General features: G+C 38.4%; 1 protein-coding gene across 2 annotated transcripts in view; it reads right to left on the reverse strand.

Moving 5' to 3' along the window:
• The window catches only part of MAGI2 (membrane associated guanylate kinase, WW and PDZ domain containing 2), a 1,334,711-nt gene that overhangs the window by 168,060 nt on the left and 1,151,713 nt on the right, over nt 1-14,938 (reverse strand). For both annotated transcript variants that reach the window (XM_065884282.1, XM_065884281.1), the window contains exons 11-12: nt 8,579-8,610; nt 1,830-2,019 (exon numbers count right to left, since the gene is read on the reverse strand). In XM_065884282.1, the coding sequence (XP_065740354.1) occupies nt 1,830-2,019; nt 8,579-8,610 (222 nt within the window). The remainder of the gene's footprint in view (nt 1-1,829; nt 2,020-8,578; nt 8,611-14,938) is intronic.

Below are 14,938 nucleotides of genomic sequence, written 5' to 3' on the forward strand. Positions count from 1 at the left end.
CGTTTAGGGTTGAAAAGAAGGTCATGCACAATTCCTGCTCACAAACTGAGGACACAACAGCATCAGACACCATAGAGAAAAGACGGAATAAATACCAACATTGCCTTTGTCCCGAATAATGAAGCCTTGCATTGGTCAGGGAACAGCAAAAGGATGGGAACAAATGACTAATGAAGGGACAAAAACAGGAGGAAGCATCTCTTGCCGCTCCCTACAGGTAACCACAGAATTCAACAGGCCAAGGACAGGAGGATGATATATTCCACCTTCTGAGTTAGAACTTCACCTGTATCCTGATCTCTACTTGTTTATACTTATTTTTCTTGTCTCCCAGTTAAATTCGTGAGAGCAGGACATTTTACTCAACTTTGGAATCTCCTCATGGTACTGAGGGCCAAGTGGGTATTCAATAAATACTTGGTTATCGAAGCAGAAAAAGTATTAAGAACTGTGCTGAAATCTTGTCAAGTTTTTTCAGTATAGTGACCATTAATACCCTGAATTCATACCCTGCATTATACAGTGAAAAATGCCTACTTCGTTCTAACTCTATCACAGCAAAAACATTCTAACTCTACAGCCCTTTAAAGACATTTCAGTCGTTCTGCCAGAAGGAGAAGAATCAAATACAGCAGGCCTGACACAGCCAATTATTTTTATAAAGTGGCAGAGGGGCGGGGTGGTGGAGGTTCATTTTGATAAAGATGATTTCTCAATGGCCTGCTGTCCTAACTAGTTTATCAACCAAAATTACTTTTACAGAGAGTTGTAGAGGATGGGCAAAGGGTTATGTCTACTTTTCCCCTTACCAGCTGGGGGTGTAATTCTCAGCCCCTGGGCTCATCAAAGAGTAAGCAGATTTGAGATCCTCTGAGATAACACACAACTTAAAACTTGCTATTCATGCTTCAGATGATAAAGTTGGAAAGAAGACACTGGCGGAACACCAAAACAAAGGAAATCAGCAGACCGTAAATGGGAGCGCCCGGAACCAAACCCTTCTCACTAGGCTAGTTTTTTCAATCCATTACTCAAGTTCATATTGTACTGTGTATTCTCCTCATATATTATACATTCATGCCGTTTGGATTCCTGTCCTCTAACATTCAAAAGAGATGACCTGTGAGATGGTGGAAAGAGGCACAATGAACGTATATGCAATATTAAAAAGCTCTGTTTTCTAATATTTATAAAGCACAATGAAATAATTTTAGAAGACCTTCAAATAGGATGACAAGTGCCTACACGATATTTTACGAGCTAACTTTCAAATGGGCCCCAGTGCATTAAACAAGAAGTGGAATTTCAGGTAGAACTGATTGGTACCTGCTCTGTGCTGCTTTCGGAACCATTACTTTCACCATTATGAGTTGGAAGGACTTGGCTAACATTTTACTCACATTCCTAAAATCTTCAATGACTACATTCGTGGCTCTAAGGAAATCTAGGCTTCAGATCCAAGATCAGATTAAACATAAAAATCCCAACCATTTCTTCTCATTATCCGGTAGCTTAAATAAAACTAGCAACCTCTTCCCCTATTACCTACCCCTGGCCCCCCAAATACATTCCTGATTTTTCTCAGGGGCTTAGGGGGAAAAAAGTAGGAAACAAAATTTAAAACCAAAAGATATAAGCTTTTTTTGAGTTGACAGGCTTTCTTCTTTCTTTTTTAAAGAAAAGTTTCGATCAGCTGGCTTTACTTTTGAGACACATTTTGAACCTCAGAATATAAAATCACCATGCCAGATCATTTCAGCCTCAATATATCTCCTGTCAGGGCTTCAGCTGTTATTAATACACCCTTGTTTTTTGTGGCTTTCACTTACGCCTACTTTCATAAATGGCTCTAGATTTCTCGTAGAGCTCATATGGGTCAGGCTTCCTTGGGTCAAAGGCCTCTGTTGAGTCAGGAAATGAACTCCTGTGAAGGGCGGGTGGGAAGGGCAGGTTCTGCGGTATGGCCGGAGCAGATAGACTCGTTTGAGGACTGCCTTGATTCTCCCATCGGTCTGTTATCTGGAAAGTGAAAGAGAACAGAGAAAATGACTGACAATGAACTCTTTCTTGCTGTTTCCCTTGTCGCATACCACAGCCCTCACCTTTAAGTTTGACTTTCTTGCCCTGTAGACTTTTCTTTCACAAAACATTCAAAACTTTGGTATAAGTGCCTTGAGAGATTCTTTTTCTATATAATAAAGCACCACAGATGGTTATAAATATATGTGTTGCCTGACTTTTGAATGTAAACTTTCATAACCTTGTCACCTACTAGCTAGTAATTTTCAGCACATCACTTAATCTGTCAGAGTCTGTTTTTTCTCCCTATAAAATAAAGACAATATGTATCTCAAGATAATTTATCTTTAAGTGCTTATGGTATTGTTCCTTTTCTAAGATGGCCCCAATTCATTACACCATTTTTACTAAAGAAGAAGATGAAGTAGTCTGCATGCATCCATTTGATACCTATGCATATCCGAACCACCTCCTATACTTGAACATTCAATCACTTTCCTCACAGTTTATAAGTAATTATACAACCCTTTGGGATTTTTGAATTGTTCAAAATCTTCTACGAAGCCTCATTTACTGCTGATCTGGTGGTTTCTTCTCCAAAATGCTGCTGCTGCTACCATCATAATTTATTAATGGTCTGTAGAATACTATGCTCTTTCATATACATTACCTTCTTTGATCCTCACTATAGCCCCGTGAGGTAGAGCAGGGACTCATTCCTTTTTATCAAGGAGAAAGCCGCGTTCACCGAGATCACCTGTTTGCACAGCCAACTTCAATAATCAACTGATTGCTCATTCAAACTCAACTTCAGCTTTTCTGCTTTGACTAAACCTGTTGTGTGCAGAATGATATTAGGGTACCCTCTTGTCTAAAATTCTGCACTGGGTGAGCGTGGTCCTCAGGCCGCTCTCTAGTGGGATACAGTGGCTCCTGAGGGCCCAGGTCCTGATTCTCTCTCTTGTATCCACTGATGGTCTCTCCTCTCATTCCTTGGCATCCATCAGGTTCTCTCCAGCCTCTGAACCCTTGCATACTTTCTCTTTCTGCCTGCAAAGTTTACCCATTTTCCACCCTTCCATCTCCCATCCTCATTATACCTGGATACTAGATTCAGATGAGACACCTGCTCTAGAAGGCCTTTGCTGACCATTCCTGATCTGGTTACTTGTCCCTTCTGGGTGCTCCCACAGCACCCTCTACCTACCCCTCACACTCAATCATAATTGCGAGTCTACCTTTGTCTCCGCAAATAGATTATGTTGGGGAGAGACTGCAGGGGATGCAGTTTCTCCCACTGTTGTATTACCAATATATAGCAAGTGCTCAGAAAATGTAAATTTAGTGACTGAATGAAATCATCAGTAACATATGGTCACTTGTTCTTTCTGTAAAACCAGTTTTGATACACACTATTTTGAGCTTGACAGGATTTTAACTTTCGGGCCCCTATTGCACTGTCCTGCTTCTGTTTTCATGATGGCTATATTTTGGTCAGGGCTCCAAAGCAAGCTGTCACCTATCAGTGATAATGTTTTAAAGGTAGAGAGGATTTGAGGTACTATGTACTGTGTCCTTGTGTAACACAAAGGTCCCTGTGACTCACTTATGTACTTGGGACTGTGGCAGGGGTCAGGTAAGCCAGCAAACTGGGAAAGAAATGGGTCATTGACCCTTCTCTCAATAAGACTGGTGCTACAGTCGGAATGTTTGAGGTCCCTCAAAATGCCTATGTTGACAACCTAACACCCAAGGTAATATTACTAGAACGTGGAGCTTTGGGGGAGATAATTAGGTCATGAGACGACAGCCCTCATGAATGGAATTAGTCCCCTTATAAAGGAGACCCCAGAGAGCTCTGTAGTCCCTTCTGCCAGGTGAGGTTACAGCAAAAAGATGGCCATTTAGGAAGTGGGCTCTCACCAGAAACTGAATCTTCTGGAACCTTGATCTTGGACTTCCAGACTCCAGAACTATGAGAAATAAATTTCTGTTTTTTATAAGCCACCAGTCTATGGTATTTTATTATAGCTGTTGGAAGAAACTAAGACAACTGGCTTCATTTTAATTTGTTTTCTATATGGGCTACTGACCAAGCTTTCGTTTGAACAAGGATTCTATAGCTAACAAAGATGGAAAACCCCTAATATTAAACATAATCTCTAGGAACATAGAGAGGTCCAGCAGCTGTCAGTGGCAGACCCTGGGTCAGAAACCAATCTATAACTATAATGGGAGTGCTATTTGCAATAATAATACATTGAGGGGAATAACTGGTAAATTTGTTTAGAGTTCTGGCTAATTTTCTGCTCAGTGACCCTTTTGCTCCCGTTTAGTAAAAATCTTTAAATATGCGCTTCATAATTCATTTGAAAGCAAAATTTGCCTACGAAGCCATGGTGGGTTCCTTTGGTCATCCATTCTCTGTGCCTTTGCTATGACAGGAAGACCCACGTTGTGGCTAAAGGCTTATTTTTTTATTTTTCACTTTAACTGACTTTAGGCACCATGTGGGTGCATTCTGGCTATGACTTTCTCCCTTCTGTTTCCAAACATAAGATACTAAATTCTAAAAAATAAATAAATTAGAAATATGGTCTGAATTGCTGTAGTATCATCATAGGGCTTCAGCAAATGTCTATTTCTTTCTCCCATCTTCCACGGAGGGTTATCTGATTCCTCCATAAGTCTTGCTGGTATATGCACTGTCCACGTGCAGTCACTGGAGCAAACATGGTTCAGGTGAAATATTAGTATTCTAAAAAACATTCTGAAAACTACAAAATAAATAACGCTTTGGGCACTGTTTGGGAAAGTTTCTGTGGCAGATTGACAAATTCTACAATTTCTATAGCAGAGATGGAGAAATTCACTGATTCCAGTTCATGCTTAGTAAAGCATTCACAATGTCTTGCTGTGACGTTCATAAACCCTCAAGTCACTCTGTCAGGGATTTGTAAGATTGTAGAGCAGAAAATCACAGCGCCCGTGAAATACTGTAAAGGCAGACTTGTAGTCCTTCACACCCTTGCCCCCTAATTGAGTTATTTGTTATTCCGACGCAGAAGACCATGGAGCAAACCCCCTGCCCTGGGATCAGAGGGCACCCTCTGCTTTCTGGGACTGGTGTGCTGATCTGACAACATCTTTTGAAAGGTGCCCTCTGTTGACTTCTCCCTACTTTCTTAGATAGCTTGGTCTTTGCACTTTTGCTTTCTAGCCGGACACCTTGTGCTCACTTGTTCCTCTCAGTCTTTGTGAACCACCTAGATTCTGATCCCATCCCCTTATGCCACCTAGAGTCTTCCTGGCCGTGACCTCTAGAGAACTGTGTTTCCTGCCGGCGTTTGCCTCTCAACAAGGCTTCTGATTGAATCTTGTCCAGTCCCAGTGGTGTCCTTACCTAGGCTAATATTTATAAACACATAACTAGAGTAAGAAACATGAAAACAAAATCATTTTCTTTATATGGCAGGATCCTTGTATCTCTGTTGGCCTTGACGAACGAGTGAATGTCTAACTGTATGAAAGGACAGTCACTGAAGTATCAGTGGACAGGGTGGACATACAGTCCACAACGAGATATCAAAGAGTAAAGCAGAAGAAGCTGATCATGGTGTGGTTGATGCTTCTTAACTCCACCTTGACAAACGAGTGAATGTCTAACTGTATGAAAGGACAGTCACTGAAGTATCAGTGGACAGGGTGGACATACAGTCCACAACGAGATATCAAAGAGTAAAGCAGAAGAACCTGGTCATGGTGTGGATGATGCTTCTTAACTCCACCTTCTGATTCTAGGATGCATACTGGGAACAGAGGGCTTGTGAACAAGGCAAGTTGTCCTCCCCATGCAAACTCTACAAACTGTTTGCTTCCTGTAGAAGCTGGGGTAGTCTAAACACACCTCCTCAGGATTTTAGGGCAGGGCTGGGAGATGAAGGCTTTTGGCTTGATTCAGTACTTGAAGAATGAACTTGGACTCCTTCCAGATGGAGAGACTGAGAACCCACTATAATTAATGCATTACTTGTTAAACAGAAGTGACTATCTTTTTTTTTTTTTTTTTTTTTTTTTTGTGGTATACAGGCCTCTCACTGCTGTGGCCTCTCCCGTTGCGGAGGACAGGCTCCGGACGCACAGGCTCAGTGGCCATGGCTCACAGGCCCAGCCCCTCCGCGGCATGTGGGATCCTCCCGGACCGGGGCGCGAACCCACGTCCCCTGCATCGGCAGGCAGAGTCTCAACCACTGCGCCACCAAGGAAGCCCCAGAAGTGACTATCTTGATGTGGATTAGCTTAAGGTGTGGATCAGTAGGACGGAAGAGTGTCAGGAAGTGACACAAGACTGGGAGAAGGGGAGACCTCACTCAAGGTAACATTTCCTTATCCTAAGGATGTCATCAATCCTCTTTCAGAGGAGAGAGTGTATAAATCCAAATACAGTGGGTATGTGTTTATATATATATTTGTTGAAGTGAATAGTTTTGCAAACTACCTTCATTTCGTAGGGTGATTAATTTATTAAGGGTTTATGCATGGAGGGTCTGCTTTCTAGGATGACGATAGTTTATATTTTTGAGCATGTAGAGGCTCTGCTTCAAGCACGTTACATGGACTAAGCCACAGACTCTTCAGAGTAACCATATGAGAGGAGTATTATTATTATCCCCATTTTATAGATGAACTTGAAATACTGAAAGCTTAAGTAGCTAGTGGAAGGTACGATAGCTAGTAAGGAGAAGAAGCACAGTTTGACTGTAGGCAGTAAGCCTTCAGAACCTGCACCCTAAACCATTATACCACACTGCCTGTCATCACAGTCCCGAGTCTGAAGAGTTTCTGGGGGATACATGGAGGATGTTAAATTGACAGTCTTCTATCTTCTCTTAGCCTAGGACCTGGAACTCCAAGCCTTGGCTTTTGTAGGGATGTATGGGTTCAGGATTAATTGTAAATTAAGTTCATAAAACTTTTTTTGGAATTATTGAGTACGGATGTAATTACTGTAATGACAGCAAATGCTGTAATTATGCCAAATGGCGTCATTTGTGTAAATGTGGTGCATATAAGGAAATCACTAGATTGCATAATTGTAGCACCAGGATGAGGTTACAAGAGTCCTTGTTATATTAGATAAAGATGTGTGTAACCACAGAGCACAGATTTAACTCTGACGGTGAAAGGAAGGCATTATTTAGAGTTTGGTCAAGATAGAACAAATTTCATTTAAAATACCTCTTTCAAAATCACATGCATCACTAAGTGGTTTAACTAGGCCCAAGTGAGACCAGTTTTCCCATCTGATATTCTCTGTGGACCAGATGAGCCGAATGCTAAATGAGGACATGCTTGGTTGGAATGTTCTGACAGCTCAGCCGCTCATCACCAGCTCCGGTTTCCTCATCTGTCTTTGAGAGGAACCTGGAGCTCAGGCATATTCCAGGGCTCAATAATATTTTATTTTCACTTGTCTTCAAATAATTTTAAAGCCATGTTATTTAATTAAGCCAGTTATTGCGCTTGAAAAGTATGCAAAATTATATCTCCATTTCTAAAATGAGAAAATCAAGCAGTTAAATAAATATTTCCTCAGTAAAAGAAAAAAGGGAAGCATTTAACCCAAGAATTCCCTACTCACTGGCCAAACCAGGGGCCACTGCTGTCTGAGCTGCTTTACTCTGAGAGGAATGAAAAGTAGGTGGAAGATGTGATCCCCTGAGATTTTTGTTTTGTTTTGTTTTTGTTGTTACTTGAATCACTTTGCTAAGCTCTCTTCCAGTCGTGAGTTTTAGCCATTCCAGTTAGGGTCGACTATTCTAACACACTATAGAATGGGATTCCAGAAAACCAGTCCCAGGTCTTGGGACTTGGATAATTACTAGTTTTAATCTAACGGCAAGTAAAGATTATCTCTAGCTGGGAAGGCAACTTGGCTAAACTTGCCTCACAAAAAGATTATTAAAATACCAGGCTTCTGGTACCTTAGCATCAAAATTTCAGGACAATTCATAAAGAAACTAGGCCCAGAGAGATTAGGTGATGGCAGAGTTCACCGGTTTCTGAAGATTCAGAAGCACCACTTTGAGTGACTGTCAGGTTTGGTAGGAAAAAAAAATGTTTTTCACACACACACACATATTTAGCTCTGTATACATTAAAAAGTAAATATAAATACACAAATATATATATACAGGTACATTTCTTGTGGACCAGACTTAACTTGCAGGTCAAGACCTCTGAGCTTATAATTTGTACTGTTTTTAAAAATTCAATGGGATAAAAACGATCGTATTTCTGACAGGGGGTAAAACAAAGTTTTCTAAAGTATTTTCAGTACACCATACTGAAGAGTGTTGATGCTCATCTTGTAAAAATATTAAAAGACAGAATTGTCTTTATAGGAAAGTAAGACAAGTTATTCTTACACAGAGGATCTGCTCTTTTGACATCACAAATCTCAGAGGAGGAAGAGATTTTGAGGTCACCCAATTTAAATCTTACTTAATGGAATTGTAATAATAACCAGCAGTAAAGAAGTAGAATAATTTCAACTTACAGGCTTTGGAGTTTTCCATGGAGAAAAGAAACCTGTAATAAAGAAAATAATATTTGAACTTTGAAAATACATCCCACTACCACTTACGGGTGGCATGATATTTAGATAACTGCAAGTTATTTTAAATCGGTTAATAGCAAACAACAACAACAAATTCTGCCTGGCTGCATAGTTTTTTTCAAGGGGGCCCAAATAATTTTATTGGAATTATATTAATGATTCTAGGAATATTTCCCTATTTGGCCTGAAGATTCTGAAGCCCAGTGACAGTGAATAACCGTGCGGCAAACGATCCGTCACTTTACAAGAGCTAAGACTGAGTCATCCTTAGGGATTTGTGTGGCGCAGCCTTAGTGGGAGAGGGAGAAAGAATATAGATAGAAAGTTAGATATTTAAAGGTTAATACCTTTGCTTAGTATAAGAAATAATTCTGCTTTATGTACCTGCTTTGTGCGGTTAAAAATCAATCAACAAGCCTTCATTAGTCTTAACTTTGAAAATAATGTATATACATATATTATGAATTAGATTCTATTATAATTGCTTATGGGCCTTTTCTCCCACTGAGATCTTCTCTAGAGCAGATATCTATTTTATTATCCCTCTACCCTAGTGTTAGCCCAATGTTTTTCATGAAAAAGCAGCTCAAAATGTTTGTTAATTGACTGACTAATGTATCATCAAAGCCAGGCTTTTTTCAGCTTATTGAGCTCTTTCAATTATCACAGATGGTGCGACAATGGGACTGACTCTGTTGTGATCCGAACGACCTTTAAGATAATTAAAAGTACAGATTAATTCCTTTTTCTTTTTTTTCCCTTTATTGTTATTATTTTATCATACTGACCCTAGCAAGCCAAAGCATGATCTAGCATACAGAACAAAATTACTTTCTTCTCACATCACCTTGTCCCTCTTTCAACGATTTCACTCATGTTCATGTTAGGTGGTGTCTGATAAAATGCCTAATAAAAAATGGAATGTTGAAAATATGCCACATAATGTTTACAACCTTTAAAAAACTGGGACTGGTACAAAATGGATTATGTTTTTCAACTATTCTCATTTATAGGAAATATCTGAAGAATCTAGGCACAATTATCTAGAAGTTAAAGCCATCCCACTCAGTTATGGTGTAAATACTAACTGCATCTCAGCGCAACGTTGTGAAGAGCTGATGCTGCATTTTATGAAAAGAGCTAAAGTATGTAAATCCATTATGTTCCTCAGCTTTCCTTGAAACACAGAGCTAAATTTAATGCTTAAGTATAACAACTATCTTACTAAAGGAGACGGGTAGAATTAGCTCACTTTCTCACACACTCTGTATGTATGTTCTTGTATCTCTTTCCAACTATTAAAAAATTCTGTTCAATGTGTGGTTTGATTATAATTTAATTACAAGGATTTAATCACATCCTTTTGCGTAACAGCTGAGAGTAAAACTACAGATAAATAAATACATTTCTCTCTTTGACTCATTCTGTAAAATGCCAATGAAAACAATTTGACCACTAATTAGAAAAGTGAAAAGCACTGTGACCTATTGGCCAATTAACGATTATTTTCACCGAAGGATAAAATTTGTTTGCTGTTTTATGGAACTGCCGGCACAGTTCTTTTGAGAAAAGATGTCATTTACACATCCTCACAATGTCAAAACATTCAATTATTTCCTCTACTTTCTCTGTGCTCCTCCACTTTCTTCTTCTCGCAGTGCCAGAACGGATTTTGAGTATGTGCTGCTTTACATTTGTTAGGTGCTGGGAGTTTCTTAGACTTACAGATGTATTGAAAATGGTTCCTTTTTATGGAGCTCTCATCTCCACATGGGGCATTATCTTAAAAGATGATTATTCCTCCTATAGAAAACGTATAATCATCAGACCTCTCAATAGTGATGGTGTCAGAACTAAAATGGCATAAAAGGGACATTAGTCAAGATCAGACAAGAAGAGAGGACCGTTTGATTTGACCACCTATCATCACAGGCACTTTGGCTTCCCCTTCTTTTGAGGCTGTTTGATTCCGTCTGACCTCAGACCACTGGCACGACCCAGGACTTCTTCACTGCGCCCATCATGGCAGTTTCCGAAATACGTCTAATGATGAGCTGTGCCTAGGAGGCTTTGGTCTCTGAAGCAACAGTTGCCCTTTCTGAGTCATTGTCCAAAAGAAGCTGCTTGCCTCAGAGTAAGTAATTTTAGGTAGTAGAAATAGTATCAGAATAGATTTCCTTAAAAATAAATAACTTACGTGACAGAGCTTCTCTGGCAAATTATCAATCATGCTATAAACATTGAAATGAAGATGAATAGAAAACATCTATTTTGGGTATACCCAATTTGGCTCAATTAATGATAAGGTCAAGTTTTCTATCTGATTAATCTCCAGTTTTCTGGTCAACTTCATTGGAAGAGCTACATAAACACTATAATAGTGTGGGTCAAATTATTATATATTATAAATGTATGGTAACCTTTTGTAGGGTTTATCCCTCTAAGAAATCTAGTTTATTCCAATTAACATAAAAAAAAACAAAATAAAAACATTTAAATCCTTATTTCTGTAATTTTTCTTTTTCTGAAATCATTCTGGTTTGACCCAGATCACAGAAGACAGGCTTGGTGTGTTGAGACTATACTTTTAGGTGTCTCACCACCTACCTTCACAGGGGCATAAGAATAGGGATATAGATAACTTTTTCTTAAGCCTTTCAGAGCTGATAGTCCTCTTTACAAAGTCAAGTTCATAAATAAGAGCTTTTTCTTTAAAATGCTAATAAAGCTTCCTTTATATTTTAGTTTATTTCTGGCCTTTATTTCACCTACTTCTACAGAAAGCGGAATATTACATTTCTCTTATGGAATTAAAATTTCTTTATAATGACTTGACCTCTGTTTTCCATACTGCTCATTTATTGAAGTGTGCTTGTGTGTGTGTGTGTGTGTGTGTGTGTGTACAAATGCAAACATTTATTTAACCCTAACTCTGAGACAACAGAAGTGAAAGACCTCAAGATACAGTTTTTAGCTAAATGAAACATGAGTAGGGACATTTTTAAAAGGGAAGAGAAAAAAATGGGAAAAGTTACATGCAGCCAATAAGGAAATTTTGATGCATTTAATATGAAGCACAAAACTGAATTAGATCTCTAAAATCTGTCTTCTTTAGAACAAGAAATAAAACTAAAATATATTTTTAATTCCTCATGTAAAAGCACAAGGAGATGGACAGAGAAACAGAAACAGTGCCAATAGCTTAGAGAAGAAATTCTGGTGCCTGAAAATGCAAGAGCAGAGAAGACAACACCAACTTCATACTGAAGTTTAAATTAAATTCTATATGTCAGCTAAATACAATTTTTAATAAATTACAGGAATATGGTTACCAGATAAAATATAATATGCTCAGTTAAATTTGAATTTCAGATAAGCAATGAATGACTTTGTAGTATGTCCTGTATACTGACTGCATGTGACATACATTGCATAGGGCATACTTATATTAACAATTATTTGTTTATCTGCAATTCAATTTAACTGGGAAGTCTGTATTTTTATTTTTGCTAAATCTGAACACCCTGTATAGGGAACACTTTATATATGACCTGGGTAACCAGTTAAAAATAAAAACACAATAGTAATGTCTGCTGTAGGTAATATCCATTCAGTTAAGTAAAAACCAAAAAAAATTTAGTATTTCCTATTCTTGCACCCCCTCCAATGTTTTCTTGCTAGGAATCTTGCTTTGGGAGAAACCTGAGAACATTCTATGCATATCATTGGATCGTGCTGGTCACCTGTTCATTAGTAACAATGTTTGACTGAGGTCTCACCTCACGTGACGCAAACTCTGTGGGGACAATGTCAGTGTCACAAAGGACCGTTTTCAAATTGTGTGATGATTGGCTAGCAACACTGCCTTATCCCAAGGGGAAAGTTCCACAAAACCACAAAAGTGGTTTTTCAGAACCTACTTCTCCTGACACATGATACTCAAAATGAAAGAACATCAATGTAGTCACCGCAGCTCTGAAGGGAGAGACATTTGTGAGTTGCATTTGCATTTGTGAGTTGTTTGGTAAGAGTCTTTTTTTTGTTTGTTTTTTAAAATCATTATTCACAGGGCCCATCACAAGATGACAAACTTTCCTAAAACCACCCCACTTCGAATAAGGGATCAAAATACAATAAATAACAACTTAACAGAGAATCCCAACATGATATCTTCAATTTGGAATAACGTCAGGGCAACTTTTTGGGATTTCTAGTAATTGCCCCAAACAGGACTAAATCTTTCAATATGCCTCTGTATTCCATTCGATATACTGAATGAACTACCATTTGCAGAATGTGAAATGGTTTCTTCTTCAGCTGAAGTACTTGCTACAACATATGACTCTGACTTTGAAAACTATCATTAGTTTCATGTATTTTATAGAAAATTCTACAGTTACTACACATGACAGAGATGCAGAGGAGACACTTTCTATTTCTCTCTTTCTTTAAGCAACAAAAGAAGAGTAGGGGCCTGTTTCAGTGAAGATGTTCATGACCTGAGTTATTAAAAGCTTTGTTCTATTTTGTTTGAAAAACAAGACACAACAATGTGAATATACTTAACACTACTGAATTGTTCACTTAAATATGGTTAATATGGCAAATTTTATGTTATGTATGTTTTATCACAATTTAGAAAAGCAATAAAAAAAGGAGGAAAAAGAAAGGGAGAACAAAAGTATGCAAATATCACATGAACGTGAGGGAAAATAAAGAGAGAAAGTAAGAAAGAGAATTTTTTTTTCACAGTCCCTGTGGCATCCTGCTGGAGGACAGGAAACTCACTTGGACACTTGCACAGACCCTTTCACCTCTTAAGTTATCCTTTCTTATAAAGGATTGTAAGCAATAAAGGGGATTCATGTTCCTACTACATCCTGAAAATATTTCAGGGACAGTGGGAAACTCTTCCAATAGAGGAACTCTTTTTCTTTAAAGTTTCCCAAAGAGGGGAAAAGCCCCAGGGTTTTAAAAATCTCCAGTTAAGGCTAATTTAAGGAAGAAAAATACCACTAATAAAGTTAATCTTTAATTTAAAGATCCTCCCATTTCCCCACAGCCTGGCAAATTTTCCATCAGAAATTCAGCCTTTGGTAAATGTAAGCCAGCAGGGTAATGAGCTAATTTCCATTAAAACTAGTTCAGTGTTATTCACTTTTTTCCCGGTTTTTGACTGATCACGTATTTCTTATTAAAATTCATCAAATGAGTTAAACCCTACAGTTCCTTTAGATAATTTGTTTAAGCTATTTCGAATCAGTAAAAGGGCAATTTTTCTTAATGAAACTGACCTAGGCTAAGAAACGGCTTTCCCATTAAAGATACTGCTGGTGGTACCCTAACCTCACATCGCCATGTTTCAGCCAAGCAAAATATTCAATTTGCAAAGAAAATTTCGAATTGGTGGCCATCTTTGGCCTACAGAATCTCTTTTTATGTGGAGAGCTGAGGCTTTCTCTGCAATGTTTTAAAGATGGTCCTTTCTGCATCTTTTGAATAGAAGTGTTTTTCTTATAAACACTATAAAGCTGTTTTCAAATGGCCGTTTCCCCCCAAGGCTTTGTTCTTTATGGAGAGAGCAATCCGACCATTTCAAGTAATCCCAATGAGTGTCTAGAAAGGATAAGCCTGCACATGTTGTCTTCTGATAAACTCAGTTACATAAATGATATGTTCAAAATAAAGCAGGCCAGGTAGATACCCTTGAATGGGAATAAAGGAACAGACTGGAAGAGGAAGAAAAGTTTTAGTCAGGGAGGCTAAAACTCAGAGTGAGGTGAGGCTTGCTGAACATAGTAGCAACTACAAAGGGCTTTTTCTTCATGTTCTGAACAAGACCAAGGGCACTGAAGAGAGAAACCGCTCTGTGCTTATGGTGCGCTATAAACAGTTGGCAAAGGAAATGCGGAAGGATATCAGTCCTGCAAATAGAAAAGCCCAATTCTGAGAGTAATTTTTTTTTACAATAACGAAAGCATAGCATTGTTTTTTGTTTTTTTTTTTGAGAAACCAATCTAGAAACATCTTTAAGTAATTTGAGATTAAACATCTTAAATTTAATCATTAAATTACATCAATATTAAATAAATATTTATTGAGTCGTGTGTGTCTCACAAGCACCACAGATTCAACAGAGAAAAATGGAAGCTTTGGCCTTCCCTCCCACATCACTTCCCGTGTGTTCCCTATTTTGGAAAATTTCACTTGCCTTTCCAAGTTTTAAAAACAGGAACCTGAAAGTCATTCTTAACCTCTCTCTCTCTGCCTCGCTTCCTTATCACCAAATTCTGTCTATTC

Source organism: Phocoena phocoena, chromosome 9, assembly GCF_963924675.1.
Source record: "Phocoena phocoena chromosome 9, mPhoPho1.1, whole genome shotgun sequence".
Classification (NCBI taxonomy): domain Eukaryota; kingdom Metazoa; phylum Chordata; class Mammalia; order Artiodactyla; family Phocoenidae; genus Phocoena; species Phocoena phocoena.